General features: G+C 45.4%; 1 protein-coding gene across 6 annotated transcripts; it reads left to right on the top strand.

Moving 5' to 3' along the window:
* Positions 1-4,790: 4,790 nt before the first annotated feature.
* RBM4B (RNA binding motif protein 4B) lies at positions 4,791-15,217 on the top strand. Of its 6 annotated transcripts, none has more exons than XR_009347958.1 (5): positions 4,791-4,999; positions 5,666-6,089; positions 11,424-12,100; positions 13,725-13,886; positions 14,606-15,217. XR_009347958.1 is itself a non-coding variant. In XM_059148557.1 (4 exons), exons 1-3 carry the CDS (start codon positions 4,796-4,798, stop codon positions 12,089-12,091), a joined length of 1,296 nt encoding a protein of 431 aa, XP_059004540.1. In that variant the 5' UTR covers positions 4,791-4,795; the 3' UTR covers positions 12,092-12,100; positions 13,725-15,217. The 6 variants fall into 6 exon arrangements, 3 of the variants coding, with proteins under 3 accessions (XP_059004540.1, XP_059004530.1, XP_059004560.1); XR_009347957.1 differs by having other exon boundaries at positions 14,525-15,217; XR_009347956.1 differs by having other exon boundaries at positions 13,725-13,946; positions 14,525-15,217.
* The last annotated feature ends 2,612 nt before the right edge of the window (positions 15,218-17,829 follow it).

Below are 17,829 nucleotides of genomic sequence, written 5' to 3'. Positions count from 1 at the left end.
ACCAGCCTCCCGGCCCTCAACAAGCCACATTATTTTGAGAGCCTCCCTACCCTGGTCTCATCTCCCCATGATGAGGACCTCCCGTCTGCTGGGCTGACCAACGACAAGCCTCTTTTTAGACCAAAGAAGTTCTCCGTGGGTCAGGGTGAGGGTAACAAGCACTATCAATGTTAAAAGGCAGCAAACAACTCCTTCCCTGGCACAGCTTTCTTTACTCATGACTCTCTCAACTGTTTTCAAAAATGGAAGACTGAATTGCCCAAGCAAGTGTCAGCCACCGCTCAGCCCGACAGTGCAAAGTGGAGCGCATGGGGGTGAGGACTGACCCCATCTTCTGTCTCCTCCCCAACAGAGAGGACAAAGGGGGGGGGGGTCAGACAGGGGTCATAGAAGTGGCAAGTTCCCAATCCACTAACCCATAGGATGACCTCACTCTGGGAAGCCACCAGGTACATCCAAAGTGTGTAAACACACAAAACACAGAATATATTCTAGATCCGGTGAAGTATTAAAAAAAAAATTAGTTTACTCCCTTGTCTCGGGCTTGGCAATCGGAGGGTAAGAGTATGATTGCCTTTTCTCCTACAGGAAAAGCTTTGTTCTTTCATTGTTTCCCAGAAACATACAAACAACCATTTCTTTTGGGGGCTCAGAGGAGATCTCTCCAGAGAAGCAACCCTACCTATATATATTTTTTAAATTTTAAATTCCAGTACAGTTAACATACAGCATTCTATTAGTTTTGGGCGTACGACATAGCGATTCAACATTTCCACGCATCACCTGATGCTCCTCACGACAGACACACCCCTTAACCCCCATCACCTATTTCACCATCCCCGCACCTCCTCCCCTAAGCAGCCCTATCTTTAGCACAAGTGGCCAAGGACCCTGGACGAGTAGACCCCTGACCACCATCAGCCATGACAAAGGGTCAGGTGTGTGCAGGCCCAGGACTCACACAACACAGCCCAAACCAGCATGGTCTCTGAATGTGAGATCTGGTAGACCAGATAGCCCACAGAATAATTCTCCCTTCCTCTTAAGCAGATTCAGAAGTACTCCACAGTCAGTATGTTGGATAGATGTAACTGGAACAATCTGTCATGGGACTACACGGGATGACCCATCAGCTTCTCTTGTCTTTCTGGTCCAACTGTGCAAAGGAAGAAAGAGACATAACATTGTAGAGTGCCCAGGGAAATGGGTTTTCCACTGCAATGTGGCAAGCCTGAGAGTTGGGAGGAGAAGCCATAATGGGACATTTCAGAGGGAAATGTATATGGGAGTGAGAAATAAATGAAGAAAGGCTCATTTTAGTGTGTAAAATGTGAATGGAAATAGGGCAGCCAAGTTCAGCCGTCTGGGAAGATGGAGTCAGTCCCTGCGAACAGAGACGTCATGAAAAGGTGCTTTGAGCGTCATCCAGGTGACCGGACACAGATAAGGATAAACATAAGGTCAGGAAGTAAGTCTTGAGAGACACCTTCAGATATGAGTGGAAGAAAAAGAAAGTTCCAGAAAGAGACAGAATGAAATGGGCTACGAGATAGATTAGAACACAAAAATACAGTCTGTGCAAGCACCACAAGTCCGAAATATGGACAGCTAAACATGGATTATTTGGAGAAAAACGAATTTGCCTTCTCACCAAACATGGCTTCTGAGGGCGAACTCTAGAGCTGCACTGTCCGAGATAGTAGCCATGGGCCACATGTGGCTGCTGAGCCCTTGAAATGGGACAAATCCAAAGCGAAACGTGCTGTACGTGTAAAATGCTCACCAACTTCAAAAACTGAAGAGGAAAAGAAGAACTTGAAGTATTTCATTAATACTGTTTATATTGATTATATGTTGCAATATTTTAGCTTTATTGGGTTTCCAAAGTATTAAAATGAACTTCAGCTGTTTTGTTTTACTTTTTAAATGTCTTTACTGGAAATTTTTAAATTACATAAATGGCTGACCTTATATTTGTCTGGACAGCCCTGCTTTTGTTTTTCTTTTTAACATTTTATTTTTGAAGTAATCTCTACACACAACGTAGGGCTCGAATTCACAACCCTGAGCCACGAGTTCCACTTACTGAGTCAGGCAGGCACCCCAGGATGGCACCACTTTGAATTGACTACAGATCTAAATGTGGATAGTTTTTTAAAAAATTACTTTTAATAGAGGAAAATGTAGGAGAATACACTTGTGACTCGGGGGTAGAAAAGAACAGCTTATACAAAACTGCAAAAGCACACACTTTAAGACAAAAATTTATTAGATACCATAAAAAATTAAGAATTTCTGTTCAATGAAGGGCACCATGGACAAAGTTTATACATAAAATAAGTTGGTGGAATGATGGAAAATATTTAAAGAGATCCCTGTCTAGAATATACAAAAAAATCCTGCAAGTAACAACAAAGAGGAGATTGCAACCACTAAGAAAGTTAAGCAAAAGATATGAACAGGAAATTTACAGAAAAGAAATCCCAAAGAAACTAATAAGAGGAGATCCTTAAGATCATTAGTAATCATGCAAATTAAAACAAGTGCTATATCACTTTATTACACTAGCAGAAATTAGAAAACTGGACAATGTCCAACACTGGCGGAGTTATTGATACACAGCTCCCTCACGCGCTGCAGGTGTGAGGGGTGACGGATACAGTTCTTCAGAGAACAACCTGGCACTACTTAGACGAGTTAGTTCCATGGGTTACATAATGTGCAGCAACACGGGTATTTAGTGCAAAAACTAAAACAATGAGCCCTGCAACGCAATTTACATAAATACATAATTTACCCAAATGCACAACCGATGGACCTTGTTTTGATCCACGTTAGAAGACAATTGCAAAAAGGCATTTGCCACAACCTAGGGGAAATGTTATTATAAAGATTAGATAATGTTAGTGTAGTCCGGATGTCTTATTTTTTTCTTTTAGATTTTATTTATTTATTTGACAGAGATACATCAAGAGAGAGAACACAAGCAGGGGGTAGTGCGAGAGGGTGAAGCAGGCTCCCTGCCAACCAGGGAGCCCGATGCAGGGCTCTATCCCAGGACCCTGGGATCATGACCTGAGCCGAAGGCAGATGGTTAACCCTGAGCCACCCAGGCGCCCCCTCAATAAAACATTTTTTATAATGGATAAAGCAAATGCGCACTGAAAGGATATGTCAGGCAAGATCACAAACAAAATAGTACATATTAAACTCATTAGCGCGGTTGCCTATGAGGGAAGGGGACGTGAGATAAAAGGAATAAGAGTAGAGAAATAGAAGCGGGGACGGAGACAGAACGGTACAGTCAGAGCTCTGAGGAGCAGTATAAAAACACGGGAGAAGAAAATGCTGAACGAAATGAAAACTTTAGAAGGGTGAAAACTTAAAAGGACATTAGCTTTGGTGACCTCAGAAAATTTGGGGCATTGGAAGAGGTGGACGGACCCCAAAACCATGTACAAAGGTGGGCAATAGTTGGTTCAGACTCCCCATTTGCAAAGCCTCTGACCTGGAACACAAGGAAGGACCCCAAGATAGAAAACATTAATAGTGAAGGTGAGTGGAAGGTATTTCAGAAATGGGTAAGGAGGTCCCTATACATGTTTTAGAAGTCTGAGTGTGGGAGAAACTGGAAATGGCCAAGAGGAGGAGAAAAGGGAGAAGTAGATCGAATTAGGTGGGGAAAATCATGAGTCGTATTAAAATTGGAAGGACGGTGCCTCTTCTAAAATGGCTGGGAAACAAAAATAATTCAGTGAAAGAAACACATCAGAGTAGCTGGGGAGGAGGAGGGAAGCCTGGGGAATTTGTGCCTGATGGTATCAGAAAAGCTTCTATGGAGCCACCACAATGAAGAATGGTGACTGACAACCACCCCAGCATGCTCCACTCAGAGATAAGCTGGATCCATCAATCTCTATAAACGTCTATTCTTTGTTCAAGGGGGACAGTGACTAATCCACCTACTAGCTTCTCTATTGCCACCAGGAGGCACCCTTGGACCACAGCAGAATTTTGAATGCTAGAAAGCGCCCGGAGTCCCAGCTGCCTAGACCGCCAGCAGCTTGGTGTGGACCTGGAGACCCTTCTTCACCCAAGTCCCTCCGCTCCGCCCCAAACAAAGAACTTTTCTGGGCCTCTGCACCAAGTGCTCCCTTGGTGTAGTCACCACGGACCGGGAACCGTGAAGGACACACAATTAGAGCTAATAGTGTAACTAAAGAGAGAAAAACAGCCCACACACATCCGTGAGCAAACAACATGTGACCGATAAATGCAGCGTGGACACAATGCATCTTAGAGCTCTCCCAGCTCTGCCATCTTTGGTTCTGCTTCCTCACCAGGAAGAGGCTTGCAATGGAACGCTGAGTTACATTTACAGCTGTACAAACATGGACTACGTTTGCTTAAAATGTGGCTCTTCTGTGTCTCTAAAATGCTGACCCAAGCTACCGAGGTGGCTGGCCAGCCTGCTCAGAAAACCCCCATTTAGAGGACCCAGTGAGATAACCCTTTGTCATTAGCTCCCCGCCCCCCCCCACGCCCCAACTGGCCCAATAGCACGATCCATTGTGATGGTTAGCGACTCCCCGGGCTTCTGAATACGCCAAGGTAGTGGTTGCGTCCGGAGCCCTCCTGACGCTGGAGCGCAGACCCCCACCCCACCCGGCTTTCAGAGTGCTGATTGGCTAACCGGGGCTGGGGGCGGGCTGACCTCCGCTCCGCAGCGGCGTCACCAGCTGGCCCCGCCCCTGTGCCGGGGAGGCTGGGAGCCTAGCCTGGAGCAGCCATTTGTATGCGGCCGCGGGATTGGTCGCCCGGCTCCCGCGAGGGGGAGGGGACGGAGGCAGCGCGCACTCGCGCGTGCGTGAGCTGGCGCGCGAGAAAGGGCCCGGTCGCGCCGAGGCTCGAGCGGCCGTCGCCATTTTGTAGGGTTCTCTCTGACGCGGGAGCCGCCGCCACCGCCGCCGCCACCCGGAGGTGCGAGGGGATCTTCTGGGTGTGTGGGGAGCCGGAGGGCGGGTCGGGCTGGGCCTCTGGCGGACGGGGCCAGCCCAAGGTGTGGGATTCTCTTGCTGCGGGAGGTCCGGGGAAGACAACGGGAGGAGGCGGGGCCGGGTCTCCGGAGGGGGCGGGGCAGGGGTCGGGTCGAGTCTTTGTTGGGGCGAAAAAGCTGGAGGTTGGGTCGCTGGGGGGGGTCCCGGGTTGGGGCCAAGGAAGCCTCTTTATTCTTCGAGTGTCGTAGACGGTAATACCGCACGGAGGAGAGGGACACCGATTTCCCTCCAAAACCTCGTTACCGGGGACACTCGAGATAGACGCCTCTTGCCCTCTCCTTGAGCTCTGCTCTTTCCTGTCCCCCAAAGAGAGTATTTTAAGACCTAAAACAGCCAACTTTGTTATTTAAATGCTCATTTCACGGAGATGATAGACGGTGCGATGCCTGCTGAACCCAGCCTCCGTTGGGGTGTCACACAGGTCTCACGCTACCTCTTAATGTACAGACCTTTTCTCTCTATTAAGAGAAAAATAATGAACGTTTATGTAGGGGGTCCTGAATCTTGAAGGTGCCAAGAACTTTTTTGGAGAATTAAACCAAAATGCAATGCACTGAAATTTCCCACTCCACCCCTCACTTTTGGACATCTTATGTGTTCCCTCCCAGGCTCTTGTCAGGATGGTGAAGCTGTTCATCGGAAACCTGCCCCGGGAGGCCACAGAGCAGGAGATCCGCTCACTCTTTGAGCAGTATGGGAAGGTGCTGGAATGTGACATCATCAAGAACTACGGCTTTGTGCACATAGAGGACAAGACGGCGGCCGAGGATGCCATCCGCAACCTGCACCACTACAAGCTGCACGGGGTGAACATCAACGTGGAAGCCAGCAAGAATAAGAGCAAAGCCTCAACCAAGTTGCATGTGGGCAACATCAGTCCTACCTGTACCAACCAGGAGCTTCGGGCCAAGTTTGAGGAGTATGGTCCAGTCATTGAATGTGACATCGTGAAAGATTATGCCTTCGTACACATGGAGCGGGCGGAGGATGCAGTGGAGGCCATCAGGGGCCTTGACAACACAGAGTTTCAAGGTGAACTGCCCTGGGGTCTGGGTGGCAGAACTGAGTAGCGGGGTCTAGGACAAGACAGAGACAAGAGCACAGGACCAGGAGGCTGGCGGGGAGGTGTCTTCCATTCTGTTTTAGCTGGATGTAATGGAAAGATTGTGTGTTTTCCACTGTTAAGTACAGTTTACTCTTGGAGAAGCAAACACCCCTTTTGCAGATTTACTTGGCAAAATGTTCCTCAGCAGCTGTGTAGAGGCACAAACTGGGTTACTTCATCCCGCAGTCTTCATTCATTTGAGTGCTGCTGGAGGTTTAACCTGCCTAGGCAAATGAGTCCCTGCCTCATGGGAGAAGAGAGGAGAAAAGTCTGTGGATTATCTGTTTTTATTATCAAAAAGCCTTATATTGAGAGTTTAAGTGCTTAGGATTTATACTCTTTACAGCCTGGGGTGATAGGTTGTTGTGGGAAAGAGGAACAGAGACATCTGGAGGGATCCCTATATTCTAACTCTGGATGGTGAACCTGGATTTGGGGAAGTATCTTTTGAGGGCTCAGATTTGTTCAGTCTGTCAGCCCAAAGTCATGCACTGGATTGTTCTCTTCTACCTACTATTATTTAACCCTAATGGGAAAAAAAGAAAATTTTTAAAAATACTAGGTCGAACAAGATGATGGTCCTGCTTCTGTAAGTTTCCAGTAAGGATGTTATGGAGCCTATTATATAATTTTACCAATTATAAAGCTCCATAGGTTATAATTTAATACTTTGAGGTTGTCAGAAGACTGCAACTGAGCCGTCTGATATGGTAGCCCCTAGGCACATGTGGCTATTAAATACATTTTAAATTTCAATTTTTCAGTTGGACGCACGTTTGAAGCACCCAGAAGTCACATGAGTCTATTGGTGACCATATTAGTGTAAAGGGAAAACATTCCCATCATTATAAAAAGTTCTGTTGGACGGCGCGGTTCTACAGTTTTTTATTGACAGTTTCATCTTAAGCCACGCATTTCCAGCCACTTCTCAGGTTCATAAGTTAATACCATTTTTTCCCAGTGCCACTAAAAGGTTCGTTGAGAAGTACTTAAGTGTCCTCTGCTAAACCTAGAAAACAGTCAAAAAAGAAATGCCAGAAGAGGAAAAGTTGATTAGAAAAGGGTAGGAAAGTTTGCAAATAGTGTAGATTATAAAGAGCGCATCAGATCTCTTTGGGTTCAGCCAGTGGTGTCCTGGCCTTTAGCTCTTCTCTAAAGCATAGGGCGAGAGTCACAGATGACTTGCTACCATTAACGAGATGTGTGACTTTGGACCAGTGTTTTAATCTCTCTGTGCTTCATTTTCCCCTCTTACAAAGTAGAATTAATGATCCCTGCAGTACCTCCCTCATGGGATGGTAGTAAGGTGAGAATGAGGTAATAGATGTGAAAGTAGATGGACGGTAAGCGCTCCGTGATGAAAGGCTAGTGTTGTCTGCAGCAACTGAAGTGTTTGCATTACAGTCGGAAGCTGACTTAAAAATGATAGCTTTCCTCACTTCCCTCTCTTATTTATATATATATATATATTTTTTTTAATTTATTTTGGAAAGCTGTTGCACTTCAGACAGACTTAAGAATATTCTTAATTATTTCTCACTTGATGGAGATGGGATCATAAATGGACAGTGTTGGGGGGAAATAGAGGTTCTCTCTTGACAGGTAACAAAATGTGGGAAGAATGCAATTAAAGTCGGGTCCAGACTCTGCAAAGATGTCACAGTAATATAGTACTGCATGTCCTTACCTTTTTAACAACAACTGAATAAAAGGATAAGGGCAAAAGTACACACACAGAAGTTAGTTGACTGGGGGAAGTTGGCTTGGGAAGAGTGTGTTTTAATAAAGCAAGTTTAATTACTCTGGGAAATGGATGTTGGAGTAACAGTGATCCATGAAATTCTTTAAAATGTCATCATTGGAAAAGAAGAATCCTTGACTTGGTCTTCATGTTCTTAGCCTGTCCACTCTGGAGAAAGCACTCTACTCGGAGTTACACATACAGACATTTTTATAACCAGTTCTGTTTTTTCCAGCTGACCAGAGAAGGTTTGGCGTGGGATAATACGTTGCAGTTTTATAGAAAATATAATCAAGATAGCAGCTTGTCACCTTTGTCTATAAAGCTTTTTTAGTCAGCTGCCAATGAAGGCGGCCTCTTAGGAGTGCCACTTTGAACATCCTCTGAACCTTTATTTTCTTTTTAAATATTTTATTTATTTATCTGACAGAGATCACAAGTAGGCAGAGAGGCAAGCAGAGGGAGAGGGGGAAGCAGGCTCCGTGCTGAGCAGAGAGCCCGATGAGGGCTCGATCGCAGGACCTTGAGATCATGACCTGAGCTGAAGACAGAGGCTTAAGCCACTGAGCCACCCAGGTGCCCTGAACCTTTATTAATTGTTGCCATTTAGGCTTCTGCATTTATCTTATCAGAGGAAGGAATCCTTATCAAAGGAAGCAGGGGAACCTGAGTTAACCTGGCTCTTTCAAGACCTGTTTCCTGTCCACAAGCAGCAGTGAACTTGAACCACTGTTGAGTTGGCAAACAGTTTGCACTGGAAGACTCTAACTGAAAAAGCTGTTCCCAAGTAACAGTTCAAGCAACTGAATTGGGAGTGATGTGTAAGAGGTCAGGTGGCTTGGTTTTTGCTATACGCAAACAAGCACGAAGCTGGAGCGGTGTTAGGGAGCAGCTACACCCCCAGCCTTCTCGGGGTCCTGGCACATGCTAGGAGCTCAGCACTTAGAGGATCCCAGGTTGCCCATCTCTCAGCATTTTAATAATCTTTTTTGTTCCAGCTTTCAAAAGAAAACACTTCTGTTAGGCTAGTTTTCTGGGAAATGTTGGCAACGTATTTCAGTAACTTTTGAGGTCTCAGAAAATCTTTAAACTTTTGTCCTCTCCAAGTGTAGCAGAGTGGTGGAATTTAGTCTTTCAATTTCCTTTGCCCTGGTTCCTTAAGGTAATAGAGTAATAGAAGCAGAGTATTTTTCAGTTATAATAACTTAAGCGGATTTAAATTAAAAACCTAGTTACAACCTAGGAGAGATGGGGGGGGAAATGGGCCCGGGGTGGGGGGGCGACTAGCACTTCTATTACAGGGTTTTTTTAGTTTTAGTTAAAAATTTCTTTTACCTGAATCCTTTTCACAGCTGCTTACAGAGGTAGATTATAAACATAGATGTTTATAAACTAGGCGTTCTCTCAGTAAAACTAAAATGAAGATTGGATGTAGTAACAAATACCAAAGAAAAATCACTGGGTTTTGTTTCTCAACAACAACAAGAAGAACAAAAACTGGGCCAGAATCTATAAAAGTAAAAAGCAAATTAAATTGAAAAATTTTTTTAAATGTACTTCTAGGTCTCTGAATCGGCTGCTTTTTAGATTGGCAGAGTTCCTGTGACTTCAGAATGGGAACAGTTTATGTCTATCACAGAGGTTAAAGTCACCATGCATGTGTGAAAACCAAGTAACTATTGGTCTTCCAGTCAAACTCTACATTTGAGATAGAAATTGGGGCAAAAAAAATCTGTTTCTGTTCTAGCATGTGGCCCTTAATAACCTTTTTTTTTTTTTTTTTTTTAAGATTGATTGATTTGACAAAGAGAGACAGCACGAGAGGGAACACAAGCAGGAGAAATGGGAGAGGGAAAAGCAGGCCTCCCGCTGAGCAGGGAGCCCAGTGTGGGACTCAATCCCAGGACCCTGGGATCATGACCTGAGCCGAAGGCAGACGCTTAATGTCTGAGCCACCCAGGCAGCCCAATAATTTTTAAGAATGAGGATGGGAGTATTTAAATCTCTGAAAACAATGGGTGACTAAATGCTACATTCCAAGATTTGTTATCTCTTGACTGTCAGTGGTGATGATGGACACCGCCTCTCTGCTGGCAGCTAGAAGTAAAAACCTGAGCACTTTGGTTTCTGCTAAAGAAGGGGTTTTAAGTTGGAGGTGGCAACTACCAGAAACCAGGGTGGTTGGAATCTTAGACATTGGGCAGAACTGCGTTTGACTAAAGTGATACTACTGCACTAACCCGCTCCCCTCTCACGGTCAGTGCATGGCGCTGTTCTGGCTGCCGTCCTGAATCAGGCGTTTCCAACAGGATGGTGGAGCACGAGGCCTCCTATCGCGTAGCTGCATCCAGAACAAGGTCTGTTAAAGAGAGAGCAACTTGCTGATCGCGGAGGGGGGATTTGTTCTGAGCAGCCCTCAAGAGTGACCTGAAGTCCCTGTTCTCTGCATCTGTAGTGGCTGTGTCTTTCGGTTACATACAGTTTGAGAACTACTGACTTGATCTCCAAAGTCTTAGGCAGTTTGGGACAGAATCCTGCCAAAAAGATTCCTTTCCTCAAACTGCTTTTAAAGACCTTGATGTTTTCATCAGTAAGGGCCCCTAGGCAGAAGCCCAGAGCAGAGATGGTTTCTTCTCTTAGCTGGTCATGGTGCTGGCCATTTCCTGGAAGAATCGATACTGCTTGTTTGTATGGGTGCCCTGAGGCTCTTAGGGCAAATGCTGCATTTTTCTAACGAGATAATCCCCTATGAAGGATTGTAAGTTACATGTCAGGGTGAAATGCTGAATTACGTGGGTACACATTGTCCCTAAAAAACCCAGTACTGCTTCAGTATCTTCCTAATTCTTGCTGTTGAGAGACCTTGGTCAAGTTTTCTTTTCCACATAGGCATGGATCGCCCTTGCTGAAAAACACAGGGGTGGGGTTGAAATCAGGAGGGTTGCATAACTCCTAGAGGGGCTGAGGTGCAGCAGTGTATGGTGCGTGTGTCAGCATAGCCTTCGGGTGACACCTGTCAAAGAGGCTGGAGGAAACAAGATGGACAGGGTGCCGTGGTTTTTAAGCTACAGTAAATGCTGGGGCCTTACGTTGCCCTGAGTAAATCAGTAAGAGGCTGGTAAGATGCTTTTCAAGTGTGGCATAACTGAGGTTTTGTTGACTGTTTGATTTGGAGGAATTGGCAGGTCTTGAATCAGGACAGTTGTAATCAGTCTTAGTGGTAAGTGGAAAAGTTTTCAGTTTCTGTGTTGGGGGCCAGAGGAAAGGAAGGGACGGTCGTGGACACACGAGCCGGGAATCCGGCTACCTGATGGGAGTAGTGTTGCCTGCTCTCTGAGGACTCACAGTTTCTAGCTGTCATCTGTATCACAACTTGAACTGCTTTTGGAGGGGACCGCTGACATAGGGTTGCCGGAGCGCGTGTATGTCTGTGTGTCTTACACCAGCTAGCTTACTTTCACGTGGGGTTGGATTAAGGAACGTCAGTGAGTTATAATCTTCTTACGTCTGTTTCCTCAAGGCAAACGGATGCACGTGCAGTTGTCCACCAGCCGGCTTCGGACTGCCCCCGGGATGGGAGACCAGAGTGGCTGCTATCGGTGCGGGAAAGAGGGGCACTGGTCCAAAGAGTGTCCGGTAGATCGTACGGGTCGTGTGGCGGACTTTACCGAGCAGTATAACGAACAGTATGGAGCGGTGCGCACGCCTTACACCATGGGCTACGGGGAATCCATGTATTACAACGACGCGTACGGAGCCCTCGACTACTACAAGCGCTACCGGGTCCGCTCTTACGAGGCGGTGGCAGCGGCGGCAGCGGCTTCCGCGTACAACTACGCGGAGCAGACCATGTCCCATCTGCCTCAAGTCCAGAACACGGCCGTGACCAGTCACCTCAACTCCACTTCTGTGGATCCCTACGACAGACACCTGTTGCCGAACTCAGGTGCCGCCGCCACCTCGGCTGCCATGGCTGCCGCCGCTGCCAACACTTCCTCCTATTACGGAAGGGACAGGAGCCCCCTGCGTCGTGCTGCCGCTGTGCTCCCCACAGTCGGAGAGGGCTACGGCTACGGGCCAGAGAGTGAGCTGTCTCAGGCTTCAGCCGCTGCACGGAATTCTCTGTATGACATGGCCCGGTATGAGCGGGAGCAGTATGTGGACCGAGCGCGGTACTCAGCCTTTTAAAAACTGGAGGTGAGAGTGGGGTCGGTGTGGTTAAGAGACTCGAGTTTCCTTGAAAGAGATCTGTGCTGCATAGAGGAGGCTAAAGCCACGTGTTTGTTTGCTGCCAGGACAGTAGCCACGAGACAGAAATTTACATTTTAGTCTTAAATATTTCTCTAGCTTAGGCCAGAGGTTCATTTGGCCTGTTGAGGTGTTTTAGTGTATGACTCCAACCAGCTGGCTCCTTCGGAGAGAACAACAACAAACTCGGTTAGGAGGGTATTATTTAATCGAATGTAAGCCATCTGCGTGACAGAAACATAGTTAAGAGAACACTTACCGAGTGCCCTCATTGTCCATGATAGCATTTAATCTACACCAAAAGCCTTTGAGATATTTTCTCTTTTACAGAGAAGGAAACAAAGGCTCAGAGAGGTTAAGTACTTTGCCTGAAGTCATGTGGATAACTGAGAGGCAGTCAGAATTCAAACTCAGGCGAGGTGGGCTCCAAAACCATTCTCTTCCCACTAGAAAAGTCATTGTGATGTAGGTGGAAGAATACAGGTTCAGGAATTGGTCATGAACGTCACAGTGAGAATTTTAACTACAGCTTTAAACTACTCACTTGCTAATATAGCTACTACTTAGGTCATTAGTTTTGATCAGCGGAAACTCTTCTAATATCCTAGATCTATAGGCCAGATAAAGCCCTGAAGGCTTTAGGTGTTGAGTTCTAAGACCCTTGAAAGCAAAATGTTCCGGTGCCCCTGTCCCATGGAGTCCTTTCCTTATTAGTAATCCAGAGCACCTTACTCTGCCTGACCTGAGCCCTTGAAACCGTATCTCGGCATACCCTGTTACTATCATTTAGAGCCCCAACACTTTTCTTTTTCCCCAGCAATTTTTGTTTTGGTGTTTGTTCAGGAGGAACACGTAAGGGTCTAGATAAACAGGTAATTTCTGAATGTGTATAAAATCCCACTGGTGGTGACCCCAGAAATTTAATTTTTCCTGCTTTAGAAAATGTACACCAAAGATGTTGGAATGGCAAGGATAATTAGTAGGATTATCTGGGTAAATTTCATCTGAGTGGAAATGGCATCGTGACAACTTTCTCTTCTCATGGTTTTCCTTGTACCTTGAAATTGAGCATCACTTGACCAGGACGCCTACTCAAGAACCTACTCAAGAAGTTAAATGGAGTTTCCAGGGTTCCTTACTTAGCCTGCTGATATATATGTGTAGAAGAAACTAAAGCAATAGGAATTTGCCCTTTTAGGTAGTGAGAAGCAAACAATGGTTCGAACCTGTGGTAAATTATGTCCTAGATGCCCATGACAAGACTGATCTCCTGAGACCATTGTGTAGCAGCAGCGTGTTAATGTGTATAAAGTACACAGTCTTAAAGCTTGTGTAGATTGCCTTAATTTTTATTTTTAATGCAGCTGGATCTGCCACGAAGTGGGATAGTTCTCTAAAGGTGGTATCACCTACCAGATAACTTGTTTTCCTCGAATGTGTTTTATAGTTAAGTTAGTGTATTACAGTCTTTAAGGGTATCGCTAAGGTATTTTAAAGTGAATTTTGACTGCAAGCCGTGGTTGTTTAACTAACCTCTTTTTAGTGATGACTTTTAAAGAAACTTACCTTCCAGGTGTGAACCTCAAATGGACTGAATAACCTTGAGTTGGTTGCAGTCCCAGGAGCCTGATGTTAATGAGGCTGCCAGGAGGAAATACTCCAGAACTGTTGGGGATCTGAATTTGGGTCTCACCCTAGCAGAACTGATTCAAGAACGTCACAACTTTTGAAGTCGGTTGGTACAGATCAAGACCAAGATTTGGCCCTTTGTCTGTAATAAGTAGAGGAACTTGGTGTGAGTTAACTTCTTTTTTCCCCCAGCCATTGGTGTCTGGAGTTCCCATCATCAGTGGAAGAATTAGAGAATTTTAGGGTTTCTTCTTTTGATTTGGTTAAGGGAGATTTGACCACGTAGGGGAACTACTGGAGTTACAGTTCTAACTCTGGGACAGTAGGACATGTAGGTATGTTGCAGGACAAATGATACCCTTTGTGATTGCCATTTCTGAAAACTTGTTTACTGTGAAACCGTGACATGAAACAAACTTAAGAGTAGTGCAGTTGGCAGTATTCGAGATCTTGGCATCATCTGCTTTTTTGGGACTCAACTAAATTAATGGTTTTTGATACTATCGTGTATGCCCTTTGTTGCAGTGACAGTAGCTTTGTATCACAGAGGTTGTCTTGCCTAAAAGATGGATTAAAAGATGAGAAAGATAGATTTTATCGGCAGCACAGCAGTCTTCCAGAGAGACTGCTGCTCATTCTGTACATAGCTGTGAGTAGATCCCCTGGTAATGACACGGGATGTAAGTTTGATCCAGTCTGACTTGGTTTTGTTTTGTTCTTTGTTCTTTTCCCCCTGGAATACAGGACGGGACCAGGGCCCTTGTACTCGGAGCCAAGCTGCTCTCCAGGCATTGTGTAAGCCTCTTGTGTTGTGCTCTCTTTCAGGTAGGATAATTGCGGACTGAACCCTCGGGCTGCGGTCATATATGAGAACTTGCTCCGCGCGGTCCCCTTTGCCGGGATGTTTCCATTGCTTCATGTTTCAGTAAACAAAGGAGTTTGTGACCAACTATGTTTTCTTTCTTAATTTAATTCTTCTAAGTTGACTTTTCTTTCCTCCTGATACTAGTTTCTGTAGCCTTTCACTCTGTTCCTTACATTCTCAGCCTCTGAGCGGCCCTAGGTAAGGATTATGCTGGCATCCCCTCTTTCCTGTACAGTGGAGCCCCTCTTATCTTGCTTTCCTTAGGAGTTGAACCCTTCTCCCTGTCTACCTGCAACATCTCCTTTCCCTTTAAAATGACCATGTAGTGGCAAGCGACCTTTTACTCTTCTCTGTTAGCTCTGGACTCTAACATTGAAGCTAATCTTCTGAAACTGCTAGGACCATTGGGGTTTTGGGGGTGGGGGTGTTGTTGTTTTGTTTGTTTTGTTTTTTTATGTCTGACCTGTGATCGTGGTACAGCATTAGCTGAAATTTAGCCTGTTTTACTCCACTCCTCCCACTTTTTTTTTTTTTTTTTAATATTTTGACAAATAAACGTTTCTAACACTTAAGTACCTTTTTGTGTTTGTGTTGACTGTTATTTACCACCAGTATCTCTGGTTTGTTCTCAGTTGTGTTGAAACTCTAAAATTTGAAGGACTACACACTGGAAATTTCGATGTACAAGGAAGGATTTAGTGTGATCTAATAGGCCTTAGCAATGGGCAGAGGAAAATCATCCAGCATCTCGAGACATCGATAAGTATGCTACTGCTCACAGTAAGGTTCCATCCTTCTATAACCACAGCTACTCTTTCCACTTTACAGCCTAGCAGACCCAGGTTAGAACCCATGTGTCAGGAAAAAGTTAAGTCAGAATATTGCCAAGGACCTATCGGCTTGAATCAGTTTGACTTCATAGTACATAGTCAATTAAATTCACTTATGAACTACTTAAAGAGGTCTCCTGTGGTGTTAATACTCTGCTAGGTGCAGACTATGGCTAAAATGAATAATCATTATGAGAGATCCAAGAGGGAGAACAGGTGATGTTTTTTTAGCAGAAAAGCAGGGTTATTAGTGATTAGCAGTGGACGCCTGGGTGGCTCAGGTCATGATCTCAGGGCCCTGGGATCGAGCCTCGCATCAGGCTCTCTGCTCAGTGGCAGCCTGCTTCCTCCCCATCCCCTTCGCCTGCCTCTCTGCCTACTTGTGATCTCTGTCAGATAAATAAAGAAAAAAATCTTTAAAAAAAAAAAAAAATGATTAGCAGTGACAACATTCTGCAATTACATGTCTCTATAGATTTTTTTTTTTTAAAGATTTTATTTATTTATTTGACAGAGATCACAAGCAGGCAGAGAGGCAGGCAGAGAGAGAGGAGGAAGCAGACTCCCTGCTGAGCAGAGACCCTGACGCGGGGCTCGATCCCAGGACCCCGAAATCATGACCCGAGCCGAAGGCAGCGGCCCAACCACTGAGCCACCCAGATATGTGGACATTTTATCATTGCTTAGTTCCCCATAAAAACAAGTTCAGTGATGGACTCCATCCTACTTAAGCTGTATTTATTGAAACCTGTATAGAAACACTAATGTGTAAATTCTGACTACCTGTGAATGTCAACCTAATTTTATAGCACTTTCCCCACATACTTGATACTTAAGCCTGACATAGGGGCACCTCGGTGGCTTAGTCAGTTAAGCATCCAACTCTCAATCTCAGCTCAGGTCTTGATCTCAGGGTCATGAGTTCAACCCCAGTATTGGGCTCCATGCTGGGCTTGGAGCCTACTTTAAAAAAAGCCCTGACATAGGTGAAGCAAAATTTTCCCTGGTGTTTTGGGGATAGGATACAACAGTGAAGAGGTTAACCTGTCCATGCACCATTGCAACAAGTGGTAAAAGTATTCAAGGCCCACATTAGCTTCAACATTCCCCAAGAGGCAGGGCTGTCTGTTTCACGTAAAGGAAAAAAAAAGGCAGAGGTACTAGGATTTCCTTGTAATTAATGTACAAGGCACCAGGCAAAACAAAGAGAAATATGTACAGGTTTTACTGGCCACCTCAAAATCTCAGGTACCTCTTCTGTGATTTTTGTGTGTATGCATGAACACTTTTTTAAAGTTAAGTTTAACATTCCTTGATTTCTGTCTTGCTGGCAAGACAAAAAATAATGGGAGTCTGCAAAATAGTTTTGCATCAGCTCTGTCCAATAAAACTTGGCAGTGTTGGAAGTGTTCTAGATTTGTACTGTCCTCAGTTTATAGCCATTAGCTATATGTGCCTGTTAAGTACTGAATGTGGCCTGTGAAGCTGAGAAACTCAGTTTTTTATTTAGTTATTAGCCACAAGTGGCCAGTGGCTTCTACACTGTACAGCACAGTTTAGATGGTTAATAAGTTCCTTTGGGGAGGGGGGGCTTGTAGAATCCTACAAAATATTTTTCCTTTAAAAAAAAAAAACCTTTGGGAGGGCGCCTGGGTGGCTCAGTGGGTTAAGCTGCTGCCTTCGGCTCAGGTCATGATCTCAGGGTCCTGGGATCGAGTCCCACATCGGACTTTCTGCTCAGCAGGGAGCCTGCTTCCTCCTCTCTCTCTCTCTGCCTGCCTCTCTGCCGACTTGTGATCTCTGTCAAATAAATAAATAAAAATTAAAAAAAAAAAAAAAAAAAAACTTTTACGCCTGAGTGGCTCATTCGGTTAAGCGGCTACCTTTGGCTCAGGTCATGATCCAAGGGTCCTGGGATGGAGTCCCACGTCAGGCTCCTTGCTCAGGGGGGAGCCTGCTCCTACTTCTTCCTCTACCTGTGTCTGCCACTTTCCTTCTTGTACTCTCTCTGAACAAATAAATGAAATCTTTAAAGAAAAAAAAAAGCAAAAACCTTTCATGGGACGCCTGGGCGGCTCAGTCGGTTAAGTGCCTACCTTTAGCTCAGGACATGATCCTGTCCCATAGCGGGCTCCTGGCTCAGCAGGGAGTCTGCTTCTCCCCGTCTCTCCCCCTGCTTGTGTTCTGACAAATAAAATCTTGAGCAGGGGGGAAGAAAAACACCTTTCATGGTGCCTGGTGCCTGGGTGACTCAGCTAAGCATCTGTCTTTGGCTCAGGTCATGATTCCAGGGTCCTGGGATCGAGCCCCAAATTGGGCTCCCTGCTCAGCAGGGAGTCTGCTTCTCCCTCTCT

Source organism: Mustela lutreola, chromosome 1 (assembly GCF_030435805.1).
Source record: "Mustela lutreola isolate mMusLut2 chromosome 1, mMusLut2.pri, whole genome shotgun sequence".
NCBI classification, from domain to species: Eukaryota; Metazoa; Chordata; class Mammalia; order Carnivora; family Mustelidae; genus Mustela; species Mustela lutreola.
This window is presented reverse-complemented; position numbering and strand designations above follow the sequence as displayed.